The following is an 18,456-nucleotide window of genomic DNA, read 5'->3' as shown; positions in this document are numbered from 1 at the left end:
TTCAGATGGGCCTGGACATGTACTGGCTTAAGCAGGGGGACACATCTAGCACTGCAGGTGCGGCGTAGTGTTTTACTGATGGTAGGCTTTGTTACTTTGGTCCCAGCTCTCTGCAGGTCATTCACTAGGTTCCCCCGTGTGGTTCTGGGATTTTTGCTCACCGTTCTTGTGATCATTTTGACCCCACGGGGTGAGATCTTGCGTGGAGCCCCAGATCGAGGGAGATTATCAGTGGTCTTGTATGTCTTCCATTTCCTAATAATTGCTCCCACAGTTGATTTCTTCAAACCAAGCTGCTTACCTATTGCAGATTCAGTCTTCCCAGCCTGGTGCAGGTCTACAATTTTGTTTCTGGTGTCCTTTGACAGCTCTTTGGTCTTGGCCATAGTGGAGTTTGGAGTGTGACTGTTTGAGGATGTGGACAGGTGTATTTTATACTGATAACAAGTTCAAACAGGTGCCATTAATACAGGTAACGAGTGGAGGACAGAGGAGCCTCTTAAAGAAACAGTTACAGGTCTGTGAGAGCCAGAAATCTTGCTTGTTTGTAGGTGACCAAATACTTATTTTCCACCATAATTTGCAAATAAATTCATTAAAAATCCTACAATGTGATTTTCTGGATTATTTTTTCTAATTTTGTCTGTCATAATTGACGTGTACCTATGATGAGAATTACAGGCCTCTCTCACCTTTTTAAGTGGGAGAACTTGCACAATTGGTGGCTGACTAAATACTTTTTTTCCCCACTGTACATAAATTATCACACAGAGAGAGATGTACATAAATTATCACACAGAGAGAGATGTATATAAATGATCACACAGAGAATATGTGATGGACAGAAAAAGAAACGAGAGAGAGAGAGAGATGTAGAGGTAGAGAGAGGAAGTGATGTCAGGTTAGAGAGAGGAAGTGATGTCAGGGTAGCTGTACCTTCTCATACTCCTCCTCATTAACCTGCAGAGCCAATAGGAAGTCTTCATGCTGCACACAGAGAGAGAGAGAGAGAGAGAGAGAGAGAGAGAGAGAGAGAGAGAGAGAGAGAGAGAGAGAGAGAGAGAGAGAGAATCATGATCATCAGTTATATAACAGGCCCTGGCCACAGGATGAATGAACCAAATCAAATCAAATCAAATTTTATTGGTCACATGCGCCGAATACAACAGGTGCAGACATTACAGTGAAATGCTTACTTACAGCCCTTAACCAACAGTGCATTTATTTTAAACAAAAAAAGTAAGAATAAAACAACAACAAAAAAAGTGTTGAGAAAAAAAGAGCAGAAGTAAAATAAAGTGACAGTAGGGAGGCTATATATACAGGGGGGTACCGTTGCAGAGTCAATGTGCGGGGGCACCGGCTAGTTGAGGTAGTTGAGGTAATATGTACATGTGGGTAGAGTTAAAGTGACTATGCATAAATACTTAACAGAGTATGATCACATCCCTGCCCCCATCCCTGCCCCCACTGAACCATCCCTGACCCCACTGTGACAATATCTGCAGGTCAAGGATCGGCCTGTTCAGCCATCTCCGGACCCATGGCCAGCCAGACCCACACAACAACCTGGACCAGTGATACCTGGATACTGTATGTGTGTACACTGTGTGTGTGTGTGTTTGTATACTGAGAGTGTGTTTGTATACTGAGAGTGTGTGTGTGTACTGAGAGTGTGTGTGTACTGAGTGTGTGTGTGTACTGAGAGTGTGTGTGTACTGAGAGTGTGTGTGTACTGAGTGTGTGTGTGTACTGAGTGTGTGTGTGTACTGAGTGTGTGTGTGTACTGAGTGTGTGTGTGTACTGAGAGTGTGTGTGTACTGAGAGTGTGTGTGTACTGAGAGTGTGTGTGTACTGAGTGTGTGTGTGTACTGAGAGTGTGTGTGTACTGAGAGTGTGTGTGTGTGTGTGTGTGTGTGTGTGTGTGTGTGTGTGTACTGAGTGTGTGTGTGTGTGTGTGTGTACTGAGTGTGTGTGTGTACTGAGAGTGTGTGTGTACTGAGAGTGTGTGTGTACTGAGAGTGTGTGTGTACTGAGTGTGTGTGTGTGTACTGAGTGTGTGTGTGTACTGAGTGTGTGTGTGTGTACTGAGTGTGTGTGTGTGTACTGAGTGTGTGTGTGTACCTCAGCGTGTTCCTTGGCTTTCTGTTGATAGAAGGTGATCTCTCTCTGTAATGACTGGTCAAGAGCAGCTCCATACGTTCTGCAGCCGCGACGATTCTTCTCCAGGAAATACATCCTCTTCTCCAACTTCACTGACCCTGAAGGAGAGAGAGAGAGAGACAGAGAGAGAGAGAGACAGAGAGAGAGACAGAGACAGACAGAGAGAGAGAGAGAGCGAGAGAGAGACAGAGAGAGAGTATTAGTTGGAGGGAGGGTAAGGTTGTGTAGTGTGCAGGGCTGGAAAGAAGCTAGTCAACTAGACAGAGACTAGTACTGTTCATTACATTTACATTTTAGTCATTTAGCAGACGCTCTTATCCAGAGCGACTTACAGGAGCAATTAGGGTTAAGTGCCTTGCTCAAGAGCACATCAACAGATTTTTCACCTAGTCGGCTCGGAGATTAGAACCAGCGACCTTTCGGTTACTGGCACAACGCTCTTAACCACTAAGCTACGTGCCGCCCCAGACCAGACTAGTAGAACATGGACCCACTACACAGAGACTGGTACTGTTCAGACCAGACTAGTAGAACATGGACCCACTAGACAGAGACTAGTACTGTTCAGACCAGACTAGTAGAACATGGACCCACTAGACAGAGACTAGTACTGTTCAGACCAGACTAGTAGAACATGGACCCACTACACAGAGACTAGTACTGTTCAGACCAGACTAGTAGAACATGGACCCACTAGACAGAGACTAGTACTGTTCAGACCAGACTAGTAGAACATGGACCCACTAGACAGAGACTAGTACTGTTCAGACCAGACTAGTAGAACATGGACCCACTAGACAGAGACTAGTACTGTTCAGACCAGACTAGTAGAACATGGACCCACTACACAGAGACTAGTACTGTTCAGACCAGACGAGTAGAACATGGACCCACTAGACAGAGACTAGTACTGTTCAGACCAGACTAGTAGAACATGGACCCACTAGACATAGACTAGTACTGTTCAGACCAGACTAGTAGAACATGGACCCACTAGACAGAGACTGGTACTGTTCAGACCAGACTAGTAGAACATGGACCCACTAGACAGAGACTAGTACTGTTCAGACCAGACTAGTAGAACATGGACCCACTACACAGAGACTAGTACTGTTCAGACCAGACTAGTAGAACATGGACCCACTAGACAGAGACTAGTACTGTTCAGACCAGACTAGTAGAACATGGACCCACTAGACAGAGACTAGTACTGTTCAGACCAGACTAGTAGAACATGGACCCACTAGACAGAGACTAGTACTGTTCAGACCAGACTAGTAGAACATGGACCCACTACACAGAGACTAGTACTGTTCAGACCAGACTAGTAGAACATGGACCCACTAGACAGAGACTAGTACTGTTCAGACCAGACTAGTAGAACATGGACCCACTACACAGAGACTAGTACTGTTCAGACCAGACTAGTAGAACATGGACCCACTAGACAGAGACTAGTACTGTTCAGACCAGACTAGTAGAACATGGACCCACTAGACAGAGACTAGTACTGTTCAGACCAGACTAGTAGAACATGGACCCACTACACAGAGACTAGTACTGTTCAGACCAGACTAGTAGAACATGGACCCACTAGACAGAGACTAGTACTGTTCAGACCAGACTAGTAGAACATGGACCCACTAGACATAGACTAGTACTGTTCAGACCAGACTAGTAGAACATGGACCCACTAGACAGAGACTAGTACTGTTCAGACCAGACTAGTAGAACATGGACCCACTAGACAGAGACTAGTACTGTTCAGACCAGACTAGTAGAACATGGACCCACTACACAGAGACTAGTACTGTTCAGACCAGACTAGTAGAACATGGACCCACTAGACAGAGACTAGTACTGTTCAGACCAGACTAGTAGAACATGGACCCACTAGACAGAGACTAGTACTGTTCAGACCAGACTAGTAGAACATGGACCCACTACACAGAGACTAGTACTGTTCAGACCAGACTAGTAGAACATGGACCCACTAGACAGAGACTAGTACTGTTCAGACCAGACTAGTAGAACATGGACCCACTAGACAGAGACTAGTGCTGTTCAGACCAGACTAGTAGAACATGGACCCACTACACAGAGACTAGTACTGTTCAGACCAGACTAGTAGAACATGGACCCACTACACAGAGACTAGTACTGTTCAGACCAGACTAGTAGAACATGGACCCACTAGACAGAGACTAGTACTGTTCAGACCTGGCTAGTAGAACATGGACCCACTAGACAGAGACTAGTACTGTTCAGACCAGACTAGTAGAACATGGACCCACTAGACAGAGACTAGTACTGTTCAGACCAGACTAGTAGAACATGGACCCACTAGACAGAGACTAGTACTGTTCAGACCAGACTAGTAGAACATGGACCCACTAGACAGAGACTAGTACTGTTCAGACCAGACTAGTAGAACATGGACCCACTAGACAGAGACTAGTACTGTTCAGACCAGACTAGTAGAACAAGGACGCACTAGACAGAGACTAGTACTGTTCAGACCAGACTAGTAGAACATGGACCCACTAGACAGAGACTAGTACTGTTCAGACCAGACTAGTAGAACATGGACCCACTAGACAGAGACTAGTACTGTTCAGACCAGACTAGTAGAACATGGACCCACTAGACAGAGACTAGTACTGTTCAGACCAGACTAGTAGAACATGGACCCACTACACAGAGACTAGTACTGTTCAGACCAGACTAGTAGAACATGGACCCACTACACAGAGACTAGTACTGTTCAGACCAGACTAGTAGAACATGGACCCACTAGACAGAGACTAGTACTGTTCAGACCAGACTAGTAGAACATGGACCCACTACACAGAGACTAGTACTGTTCAGACCAGACTAGTAGAACATGGACCCACTAGACAGAGACTAGTACTGTTCAGACCAGACTAGTAGAACATGGACCCACTAGACAGAGACTAGTACTGTTCAGACCAGACTAGTAGAACATGGACCCACTAGACAGAGACTAGTACTGTTCAGACCAGACTAGTAGAACATGGACCCACTAGACAGAGACTAGTACTGTTCAGACCAGACTAGTAGAACATGGACCCACTACACAGAGACTAGTACTGTTCAGACCAGACTAGTAGAACATGGACCCACTACACAGAGACTAGTACTGTTCAGACCAGACTAGTAGAACATGGACCCACTACACAGAGACTAGTACTGTTCAGACCAGACTAGTAGAACATGGACCCACTACACAGAGACTAGTACTGTTCAGACCAGACTAGTAGAACATGGACCCACTACACAGAGACTAGTACTGTTCAGACCAGACTAGTAGAACATGGACCCACTACACAGAGACAAGTACTGTTCAGACCAGACTAGTAGAACATGGACCCACTAGACAGAGACTAGTACTGTTCAGACCAGACTAGTAGAACATGGACCCACTAGACAGAGACTAGTACTGTTCAGACCAGACTAGTAGAACATGGACCCACTAGACAGAGACTAGTACTGTTCAGACCAGACTAGTAGAACATGGACCCACTACACAGAGACTAGTACTGTTCAGACCAGACTAGTAGAACATGGACCCACTACACAGAGACTAGTACTGTTCAGACCAGACTAGTAGAACATGGACCCACTACACAGAGACTAGTACTGTTCAGACCAGACTAGTAGAACATGGACCCACTAGACAGAGACTAGTACTGTTCAGACCAGACTAGTAGAACATGGACCCACTAGACAGAGACTAGTACTGTTCAGACCAGACTAGTAGAACATGGACCCACTAGACAGAGACTAGTACTGTTCAGACCAGACTAGTAGAACATGGACCCACTAGACAGAGACTAGTACTGTTCAGACCAGACTAGTAGAACATGGACCCACTACACAGAGACTAGTACTGTTCAGACCAGACTAGTAGAACATGGACCCACTACACAGAGACTAGTACTGTTCAGACCAGACTAGTAGAACATGGACCCACTAGACAGAGACTAGTACTGTTCAGACCAGACTAGTAGAACATGGACCCACTAGACAGAGACTAGTACTGTTCAGACCAGACTAGTAGAACATGGACCCACTAGACAGAGACTAGTACTGTTCAGACCAGACTAGTAGAACATGGACCCACTACACAGAGACTAGTACTGTTCAGACCTGGCTAGTAGAACATGGACCCACTAGACAGAGACTAGTACTGTTCAGACCAGACTAGTAGAACATGGACCCACTAGACAGAGACTAGTACTGTTCAGACCAGACTAGTAGAACATGGACCCACTAGACAGAGACTAGTACTGTTCAGACCAGACTAGTAGAACATGGACCCACTAGACAGAGACTAGTACTGTTCAGACCAGACTAGTAGAACATGGACCCACTAGACAGAGACTAGTACTGTTCAGACCAGACTAGTAGAACATGGACCCACTAGACAGAGACTAGTACTGTTCAGACCAGACTAGTAGAACATGGACCCACTACACAGAGACTAGTACTGTTCAGACCAGACTAGTAGAACATGGACCCACTACACAGAGACTAGTACTGTTCAGACCAGACTAGTAGAACATGGACCCACTACACAGAGACTAGTACTGTTCAGACCAGACTAGTAGAACATGGACCCACTAGACAGAGACTAGTACTGTTCAGACCAGACTAGTAGAACATGGACCCACTAGACAGAGACTAGTACTGTTCAGACCAGACTAGTAGAACATGGACCCACTAGACAGAGACTAGTACTGTTCAGACCAGACTAGTAGAACATGGACCCACTAGACAGAGACTAGTACTGTTCAGACCAGACTAGTAGAACATGGACCCACTAGACAGAGACTAGTACTGTTCAGACCAGACTAGTAGAACATGGACCCACTAGACAGAGACTAGTACTGTTCAGACCAGACTAGTAGAACATGGACCCACTAGACAGAGACTAGTACTGTTCAGACCAGACTAGTAGAACATGGACCCACTAGACAGAGACTAGTACTGTTCAGACCAGACTAGTAGAACATGGACCCACTACACAGAGACTAGTACTGTTCAGACCTGGCTAGTAGAACATGGACCCACTAGACAGAGACTAGTACTGTTCAGACCAGACTAGTAGAACATGGACCCACTACACAGAGACTAGTACTGTTCAGACCAGACTAGTAGAACATGGACCCACTAGACAGAGACTAGTACTGTTCAGACCAGACTAGTAGAACATGGACCCACTAGACAGAGACTAGTACTGTTCAGACCAGACTAGTAGAACATGGACCCACTAGACAGAGACTAGTACTGTTCAGACCAGACTAGTAGAACATGGACCCACTACACAGAGACTAGTACTGTTCAGACCAGACTAGTAGAACATGGACCCACTACACAGAGACTAGTACTGTTCAGACCAGACTAGTAGAACATGGACCCACTAGACAGAGACTTGTACTGTTCAGACCAGACTAGTAGAACATGGACCCACTAGACAGAGACTAGTACTGTTCAGACCAGACTAGTAGAACATGGACCCACTAGACAGAGACTAGTACTGTTCAGACCAGACTAGTAGAACATGGACCCACTAGACAGAGACTAGTACTGTTCAGACCAGACTAGTAGAACATGGACCCACTACACAGAGACTAGTACTGTTCAGACCAGACTAGTAGAACATGGACCCACTACACAGAGACTAGTACTGTTCAGACCAGACTAGTAGAACATGGACCCACTAGACAGAGACTAGTACTGTTCAGACCAGACTAGTAGAACATGGACCCACTAGACAGAGACTAGTACTGTTCAGACCAGACTAGTAGAACATGGACCCACTAGACAGAGACTAGTACTGTTCAGACCAGACTAGTAGAACATGGACCCACTAGACAGAGACTAGTACTGTTCAGACCAGACTAGTAGAACATGGACCCACTACACAGAGACTAGTACTGTTCAGACCAGACTAGTAGAACATGGACCCACTAGACAGAGACTAGTACTGTTCAGACCAGACTAGTAGAACATGGACCCACTAGACAGAGACTAGTACTGTTCAGACCAGACTAGTAGAACAAGGACCCACTAGACAGAGACTAGTACTGTTCAGACCAGACTAGTAGAACATGGACCCACTAGGCAGAGACTAGTACTGTTCAGACCAGACTAGTAGAACATGGACCCACTACACAGAGACTAGTACTGTTCAGACCAGACTAGTAGAACATGGACCACTAGACAGAGACTAGTACTGTTCAGACCAGACTAGTAGAACATGGACCCACTAGACAGAGACTAGTACTGTTCAGACCAGACTAGTAGAACATGGACCCACTAGACAGAGACTAGTACTATTAAGACCAGACTAGTAGAACATGGACCCACTAGACAGAGACTAGTACTGTTCAGACCAGACTAGTAGAACATGGACCCACTAGACAGAGACTAGTACTGTTCAGACCAGACTAGTAGAACATGGACCCACTAGACAGAGACTAGTACTGTTCAGACCAGACTAGTAGAACATGGACCCACTAGACAGAGACTAGTACTGTTCAGACCAGACTAGTAGAACATGGACCCACTAGACAGAGACTAGTACTGTTCAGACCAGACTAGTAGAACATGGACCCACTAGACAGAGACTAGTACTGTTCAGACCAGACTAGTAGAACATGGACCCACTAGACAGAGACTAGTACTGTTCAGACCAGACTAGTAGAACATGGACCCACTAGACAGAGACTAGTACTGTTCAGACCTGGCTAGTAGAACATGGACCCACTAGACAGAGACTAGTACTGTTCAGACCAGACTAGTAGAACATGGACCCACTAGACAGAGACTAGTACTGTTCAGACCAGACTAGTAGAACATGGACCCACTAGACAGAGACTAGTACTGTTCAGACCAGACTAGTAGAACATGGACCCACTAGACAGAGACTAGTACTGTTCAGACCAGACTAGTAGAACATGGACCCACTAGACAGAGACTAGTACTGTTCAGACCTGGCTAGTAGAACATGGACCCACTACACAGAGACTAGTACTGTTCAGACCAGACTAGTAGAACATGGACCCACTAGACAGAGACTAGTACTGTTCAGACCAGACTAGTAGAACATGGACCCACTAGACAGAGACTAGTACTGTTCAGACCAGACTAGTAGAACATGGACCCACTACACAGAGACTAGTACTGTTCAGACCAGACTAGTAGAACATGGACCCACTAGACAGAGACTAGTACTGTTCAGACCAGACTAGTAGAACATGGACCCACTAGACAGAGACTAGTACTGTTCAGACCAGACTAGTAGAACATGGACCCACTAGACAGAGACTAGTACTGTTCAGACCAGACTAGTAGAACATGGACCCACTAGACAGAGACTAGTACTGTTCAGACCAGACTAGTAGAACATGGACCCACTAGACAGAGACTAGTACTGTTCAGACCAGACTAGTAGAACATGGACCCACTAGACAGAGACTAGTACTGTTCAGACCAGACTAGTAGAACATGGACCCACTAGACAGAGACTAGTACTGTTCAGACCAGACTAGTAGAACATGGACCCACTAGACAGAGACTAGTACTGTTCAGACCTGGCTAGTAGAACATGGACCCACTAGACAGAGACTAGTACTGTTCAGACCAGACTAGTAGAACATGGACCCACTAGACAGAGACTAGTACTGTTCAGACCAGACTAGTAGAACATGGACCCACTAGACAGAGACTAGTACTGTTCAGACCTGGCTAGTAGAACATGGACCCACTACACAGAGACTAGTACTGTTCAGACCAGACTAGTAGAACATGGACCCACTAGACAGAGACTAGTACTGTTCAGACCAGACTAGTAGAACATGGACCCACTAGACAGAGACTAGTACTGTTCAGACCAGACTAGTAGAACATGGACCCACTACACAGAGACTAGTACTGTTCAGACCAGACTAGTAGAACATGGACCCACTAGACAGAGACTAGTACTGTTCAGACCAGACTAGTAGAACATGGACCCACTAGACAGAGACTAGTACTGTTCAGACCAGACTAGTAGAACATGGACCCACTACACAGAGACTAGTACTGTTCAGACCAGACTAGTAGAACATGGACCCACTAGACAGAGACTAGTACTGTTCAGACCAGACTAGTAGAACATGGACCCACTAGACAGAGACTAGTACTGTTCAGACCAGACTAGTAGAACATGGACCCACTAGACAGAGACTAGTACTGTTCAGACCAGACTAGTAGAACATGGACCCACTAGACAGAGACTAGTACTGTTCAGACCAGACTAGTAGAACATGGACCCACTAGACAGAGACTAGTACTGTTCAGACCTGGCTAGTAGAACATGGACCCACTAGACAGAGACTAGTACTGTTCAGACCAGACTAGTAGAACATGGACCCACTACACAGAGACTAGTACTGTTCAGACCAGACTAGTAGAACATGGACCCACTAGACAGAGACTAGTACTGTTCAGACCAGACTAGTAGAACATGGACCCACTAGACAGAGACTAGTACTGTTCAGACCAGACTAGTAGAACATGGACCCACTAGACAGAGACTAGTACTGTTCAGACCAGACTAGTAGAACATGGACCCACTACACAGAGACTAGTACTGTTCAGACCAGACTAGTAGAACATGGACCCACTACACAGAGACTAGTACTGTTCAGACCAGACTAGTAGAACATGGACCCACTAGACAGAGACTAGTACTGTTCAGACCAGACTAGTAGAACATGGACCCACTAGACAGAGACTAGTACTGTTCAGACCAGACTAGTAGAACATGGACCCACTAGACAGAGACTAGTACTGTTCAGACCAGACTAGTAGAACATGGACCCACTAGACAGAGACTAGTACTGTTCAGACCAGACTAGTAGAACATGGACCCACTAGACAGAGACTAGTACTGTTCAGACCAGACTAGTAGAACATGGACCCACTAGACAGAGACTAGTACTGTTCAGACCAGACTAGTAGAACATGGACCCACTACACAGAGACTAGTACTGTTCAGACCAGACTAGTAGAACATGGACCCACTACACAGAGACTAGTACTGTTCAGACCTGGCTAGTAGAACATGGACCCACTAGACAGAGACTAGTACTGTTCAGACCAGACTAGTAGAACATGGACCCACTAGACAGAGACTAGTACTGTTCAGACCAGACTAGTAGAACATGGACCCACTAGACAGAGACTAGTACTGTTCAGACCAGACTAGTAGAACATGGACCCACTAGACAGAGACTAGTACTGTTCAGACCAGACTAGTAGAACATGGACCCACTAGACAGAGACTAGTACTGTTCAGACCAGACTAGTAGAACATGGACCCACTAGACAGAGACTAGTACTGTTCAGACCAGACTAGTAGAACATGGACCCACTAGACAGAGACTAGTACTGTTCAGACCAGACAAGTAGAACATGGACCCACTACACAGAGACTACTACTGTTCAGACCAGACTAGTAGAACATGGACCCACTAGACAGAGACTAGTACTGTTCAGACCAGACTAGTAGAACATGGACCAAACTAGACTGTGTGTGTATGTATGTGTGTGCGTGTTGTCACGATACCAGAATTTTGACTTCGATATCGATACCAGGTTAAGTATCATGACACCAAAATAATACTCGATACAAAAACTCCCGAGTGGAGCAGTGGTCTAAGGCGCTGCATCGCAGTGCTAGCTGTGCCACTAGAGATCCTGGTTCGAATCCAGGCTCTGTCGTAGCCGGCCGCGACCGGGAGACTCATGGGCGGCGCACAATTGGCCCAGGGTAGGGGAGGGAATGGCCGGCAGGGATGTAGCTCAGTTGATAGAGCATGGCGTTTGCAACGCCAGGGTTATGGGTTCGATTCCCACGGGGGGCCAGTATAAAAAAATATATATATATATATATATATGTATTCACTAACTGTAAGTCGCTCTGGATAAGAGCGTCTGCTAAATGACTAAAATGTAAATGTAAAACAATACCACAGCAAAAATACAGATTCTTTCCCGATATTGTTCAGGTTTTCGCTCTCAAAAATGACCTTTTTAATAGAAAAACAACATAATTGGTCCAGAACAACGCTTTCAAAACGCTTAAACCACATCAGGGGACCGCTTTTGAGGTCTGGGAAATGTAGATTATTTTAGTGTCGTTACCCTTTAATTCAGGTGCTTATGCACTTGGCATTTATCGATCAATCTACATCTTGTTTGGTGCGTATCATACGGAAACATGTTCTTGTATTTGTTTGTAAAATGTATATTTTTAATAAATCCCGTTTTATTATTGAATAAACTCATGGGTCTGAAAATCTGCAGGGGGATTCCAGATGTTCCTGGTTTTAATTTAACAGCGATAACCGTTTGGAGGCGCTGAATTGAGTGACGTGTGTCATTAGAGTAAGATAGGGGGCGTTACTTTGTCCCAGAGTGGGAAAGCCGTCCATACCTGGTGCTTTTCTCCGTGCCAACGGCTATTTCTTTTTAGGTGATTTTTGTATTTTTAGTGATTCTTTCTTGTCTGTTGATAGTGCCAAGTGTATTTTCTGTTGGTGTGGTTAAGCACGATACAGGAGAACGATCCGATACCACTACGTTACGGATTTTAGAACCCAGTATATTCTTGAGTCAATTCTTGAAAAGCTTTTCTTACTTTGGAGGGGGGAGGGAAGGAGCAGTCTGCTGTAGTTGGACAGTAAATCTCCAGGTGTCCTGGACATTTTCATCTCTCCAAATAATGTCCAGGACACCTGGAGATAGCCTTGAATTAGCCTTTTTTATTGCTGTGTTTGTCTGACTTGGGTCACCTGCTAAGATAATAGCTTCTGGTGGGATATCGGCCCCTGGTGGGATATCGGCCCCTGGTGGGATATCGGCCCCTGGTGGGATATCGGCCCCTGGTGGGATATCGGCCCCTGGTGGGATATCGGCCCCTGGTGGGATATCGGCCCCTGGTGGGATATCGGCCCCTGGTGGGATATCGGCCCCTGGTGGGATATCGGCCCCTGGTGGGATATCGGCTCCTGGTGGGATATCGGCCCCTGGTGGGATATACAACGAAGTCAAATGTGTATTTGTAACTATGTAAGGCACAATCGGTCTGTGTGCTGGGATCAAAGGGACCCCAGCTCCTATTTAAAATGGTACATTCCTCCTGTTCTGAAATGTATGTAACATGTTACATTCCTCCTGTTCTGAAATGTAACATGTTACATTCCTCCTGTTCTGAAATGTAACATGGTACATTCCTCCTGTTCTGAAATGTAACATGGTACATTCCTCCTGTTCTGAAATGTAACATGTTACATTCCTCCTGTTCTGAAATGTAACATGTTACATTCCTCCTGTTCTGAAATGTAACATGGTACATTCCACCTGTTCTGAAATGTAACATGTTACATATTCCTCCTGTTCTGAAATGTAACATGTTACACATTCCTCCTGTTCTGAAATGTAACATGTTACATTCCTCCTGTTCTGAAATGTAACATGTTACACATTCCTCCTGTTCTGAAATGTAACATGTTACATTCCTCCTGTTCTGAAATGTAACATGTTACACATTCTTCCTGTTCTGAAATGTAACATGTTACATATTCCTCCTGTTCTGAAATGTAACATGTTACATATTCCTCCTGTTCTGAAATGTAACATGTTACATTCCTCCTGTTCTGAAATGGAACATGGTACATTCCTCCTGTTCTGAAATGTAACATGTTACATTCCTCCTGTTCTGAAATTACTTTCCTCCTGTTCTGAAATGTAACATGTTACATTCCTCCTGTTCTGAAATGGAACATGGTACATTCTTCCTGTTCTGAAATGTAACATGTTACATTCCTCCTGTTCTGAAATGTAACTCTAGTAAGAAAACTACATCTGCTGACAATCTCTTTAAAATTGTTCAAGAACCATACGCTGTTTTTGCCATCATATGGCCCGTGTCCATTCCATGTAATAAATTGGATTTTGTTGGCCTTTTCTTGTATAGAATCAAAGTTATCTGTTCCATCTATCATTGAAGAACCAGATAAAACATGTGATGAGGGTGGTGGACATCCCATGGATATGGGATATTCATAGTATGAATACATAGTTATTGTATACATTACATATATAGAACGTGTGAACATGAAGGCTGAGCAAGCGTTTAACAGGACACACAAAACAAAGAGAAGTAGCTTTTAACCTCCAACTCTCTCCCAATGTTCCAACAGTCAGTGGATTATGTCATTTGAAATACATTGGAGAAGAACTGCCAAAAGTACTGTGGTCAATTTGTAAGAGAGAGAGAGAGAGAGACAGAGAGAGAGAGAGAGACAGAGACAGAGACAGAGACAGAGAGAGAGAGAGAGAGAGAGAGAGAGAGAGAGAGAGAGAGAGAGAGAGAGAGAGAGAGAGAGAGAGAGAGAGAGAGAGAGAATCATGATCATCAGTTATATAACAGGCCCCGGCCACAGGATGAATGAACCATCCCTGACCCCAAAGTCAGTGGATTATGTCATTTGAAATACATAGGAGAAGAACTGCCAAAAGTACTGTGGTCAATTTGTAACACCTTGTGAATTAAATTAAAGCATAGTGGCCGGTGGGTCTCTGCTTGGGGAGAGTGGGTCCACTGAGAGACTGAAGTGAGATGAGTGGAGGCCCCCACACAACCTTCAGGGAAGAGTCTGACACCCTCCCAGCCCCCCCGTCCTGATCCCTTGGATAGGGCCCATCTCCACTCTCACCAATAACCACCACTGGATCTTAGCTATAATGGTAAACATGGAGTAATAACTCAACAGCCTCTCCTAATCTGGCCACAAATCTTATTTCACTTTACAGCAGGTTTACAAGTCACAAAAATAAATACAAATGACATTGTAGTATAGATAAATCCTTCCCTCTCTCCCAAGCCAAGCTTATCTCTCTCCACCTCCCCTCCCAGTTTTCCCTCCCCTTTTTACCACTCCTAAACCAAGCTTGTCCCTACCTCCCACCCAAGCCAAGCTTGTCCCAACCTCCCATCTTTTCCCACCCAAGCCAAGCTTGTCCCTACCTCCCACCCAAGCTTGTCCCAACCTCCCACCCAAGCTTGTCCCTACCTCCCACCCAAGTTTGTCCCTACCTCCCACCCAAGCTTGTCCCAACCTCCCACCCAAGCTTGTCCCTACCTCCCACCCAAGCTTGTCCCAACCTCCCATCTTTTCCCACCCAAGCCAAGCTTGTCCCTACCTCCCACCCAAGCTTGTCCCTACCTCCCACCCAAGCTTGTCCCTACCTCCCACCCAAGCTTGTCCCTACCTCCCACCCAAGCTTGTCCCTACCTCCCACCCAAGCTTGTCCCTACCTCCCACCCAAGCCAAGCTTGTCCCTACCTCCCACCCAAGCCAAACTTGTCCCTACCTACCTCCCACCCAAGCCAAGCTTGTCCCTACCTCCCACCCAAGCCAAGCTTGTCCCTACCTCCCACCCAAGCCAAGCTTGTCCCTATCTCCCATCCTTGTCCACCCAAGCCAAGCTTGTCCCTACCTCCCACCCAAGCTTGTCCCAACCTCCCACCCAAGCTTGTCCCTACCTCCCACCCAAGCTTGTACCAACCTCCCATCTTTTTCCACCCTCCAAGTCACACTTGCACCCATCTATACATCAACATTCACAACATATACCTTATGCATTCACCCATTCTCCCCCACCCTCCCTCACATACCCATCCACACTACCAGTCAAAGGTTTGGACACACCTACTCATTCCAGGGTTTTTCTTTATTTTTACATTGTAGAATAATAGTGAAGACATCAAAACTATGAAATAACACATATGGAATCATGTTGTAACCAAAAAAGTGTTAAACAAATCAAAATATATTTTATAGTTTAGATTCTTCAAAGTAGCCACCCTATGCCTTGATGACAGCTTTGCACACTCTTGGCATTCTCTCAACCAGCTTCATGAGGTAGTCACCTGGAATGGAACATTTAACTGTTCTCTCGTTGCACCTCCTAGTCGGTCTGTGTTTTCCTCTGGGGAAGCCATGGCTTGTTGCATTCTTGGCGCTGCGCTGTGTGTTTTCCTCTGGGGAAGCCATGGCTTGTTTCATTCTTGGCGCTGTGTGTTTTCCTCTGGGGAAGCCATGGCTTGTTGCATTCTTGGCACTGCGCTGTGTGTTTTCCTCTGGGGAAGCCATGGCTTGTTGCATTCTTGGCGCTGTGTGTTTTCCTCTGGGGAAGCCATGGCTTGTTGCATTCTTGGCACTGCGCTGTGTGTTTTCCTCTGGGGAAGCCATGGCTTGTTGCATTCTTGGCACTGCGCTGTGTGTTTTCCTCTGGGGAAGCCATGGCTTGTTGCATTCTTGTCGCTGCGCTGTGTGTTTTCCTCTGGGGAAGCCATGGCTTGTTGCATTCTTGGCACTGCGCTGTGTGTTTTCCTCCGGGGAAGCCATGGCTTGTTGCATTCTTGGCGCTGTGTGTTTTCCTCTGGGGAAGCCATGGCTTGTTGCATTCTTGTCGCTGCGCTGTGTGTTTTCCTCTGGGGAAGCCATGGCTTGTTGCATTCTTGGCACTGCGCTGTGTGTTTTCCTCTGGGGAAGCCATGGCTTGTTGCATTCTTGGCGCTGTGTGTTTTCCTCTGGGGAAGCCATGGCTTGTTGCATTCTTGGCGCTGCGCTGTGTGTTTTCCTCTGGGGAAGCCATGGCTTGTTGCATTCTTGTCGCTGTGTGTTATCCTCTGGGGAAGCCATGGCTTGTTGCATTCTTGTCGCTGTGTGTTATCCTCTGGGGAAGCCATGGCTTGTTGCATTCTTGTCGCTGTGTGTTTTCCTCTGGGGAAGCCATGGCTTGTTGCATTCTTGGCGCTGTGTGTTTTCCTCTGGGGAAGCCATGGCTTGTTGCATTCTTGGCGCTGTGTGTTTTCCTCCGGGGAAGCCATGGCTTGTTGCATTCTTGGCGCTGCGCTGTGTGTTTTCCTCTGGGGAAGCCATGGCTTGTTGCATTCTTGTCGCTGTGTGTTTTCCTCTGGGGAAGCCATGGCTTGTTGCATTCTTGTCGCTGTGTGTTTTCCTCTGGGGAAGCCATGGCTTGTTGCATTCTTGGCGCTGCGCTGTGTGTTTTCCTCTGGGGAAGCCATGGCTTGTTGCATTCTTGTCACTGTGTGTTTTCCTCTGGGGAAGCCATGGCTTGTTGCATTCTTGTCGCTGTGTGTTTTCCTCTGGGGAAGCCATGGCTTGTTGCATTCTTGTCGCTGTGTGTTTTCCTCTGGGGAAGCCATGGCTTGTTGCATTCTTGGCGCTGCGCTGTGTGTTTTCCTCTGGGGAAGCCATGGCTTGTTGCATTCTTGTCGCTGTGTGTTTTCCTCTGGGGAAGCCATGGCTTGTTGCATTCTTGGTGCTGCGCTGTGTGTTTTCCTCTGGGGAAGCCATGGCTTGTTGCATTCTTTTGTGTTTTCCTCTGGGGAAGCCATGGCTTGTTGCATTCTTGGCGCTGCGCTGTGTGTTTTCCACCGGGGAAGCCATGGCTTGTTGCATTCTTGTCGCTGCGCTGTGTGTTTTCCTCTGGGGAAGCCATGGCTTGTTGCATTCTTGGCGCTGTGTGTTTTCCTCTGGGGAAGCCATGGCTTGTTGCATTCTTGGCGCTGCGCTGTGTGTTTTCCTCTGGGGAAGCCATGGCTTGTTGCATTCTTGTCGCTGCGCTGTGTGTTTTCCTCTGGGGAAGCCATGGCTTGTTGCATTCTTGGCGCTGTGTGTTTTCCTCCGGGGAAGCCATGGCTTGTTGCATTCTTGGCGCTGCGCTGTGTGTTTTCCTCTGGGGAAGCCATGGCTTGTTGCATTCTTGGCACTGTGTGTTTTCCTCTGGGGAAGCCATGGCTTGTTGCATTCTTGGCGCTGCGCTGTGTGTTTTCCTCTGGGGAAGCCATGGCTTGTTGCATTCTTGGCGCTGCGCTGTGTGTTTTCCTCTGGGGAAGCCATGGCTTGTTGCATTCTTGGCGCTGTGTGTTTTCCTCCGGGGAAGCCATGGCTTGTTGCATTCTTGGCGCTGCGCTGTGTGTTTTCCTCTGGGGAAGCCATGGCTTGTTGCATTCTTGGCGCTGCGCTGTGTGTTTTCCTCTGGGGAAGCCATGGCTTGTTGCTGTGTGTTTTCCTCTGGGGAAGCCATGGCTTGTTGGATTCTTGGCGCTGCGCTGTGTGTTTTCCTCTGGGGAAGCCATGGCTTGTTGCATTCTTGGCGCTGCGCTGTGTGTTTTCCTCTGGGGAA

The 18,456-nt window shown here is 46.5% G+C and overlaps 1 protein-coding gene across 1 annotated transcript in view; it reads right to left on the bottom strand.

Annotated features, from left to right (window-relative positions):
* The window catches only part of LOC311123018 (uncharacterized protein), a 47,094-nt gene that overhangs the window by 3,986 nt on the left and 24,652 nt on the right, over positions 1-18,456 (bottom strand). Inside the window, exons 9-10 of the mRNA XM_084197312.1 lie at positions 2,125-2,261; positions 937-987 (exon numbers count right to left, since the gene is read on the bottom strand). Of these exons, the coding sequence (XP_084053438.1) occupies positions 937-987; positions 2,125-2,261 (188 nt within the window). The remainder of the gene's footprint in view (positions 1-936; positions 988-2,124; positions 2,262-18,456) is intronic.

This window comes from Coregonus lavaretus, assembly GCF_964263955.1.
Source record: "Coregonus lavaretus genome assembly, contig: HAP1_SCAFFOLD_1943, whole genome shotgun sequence".
Classification (NCBI taxonomy): Eukaryota; Metazoa; Chordata; class Actinopteri; order Salmoniformes; family Salmonidae; genus Coregonus; species Coregonus lavaretus.
The sequence above is the reverse complement of the archived record's forward strand: the minus strand, read 5'-3'. Positions and strand labels throughout refer to the sequence as shown.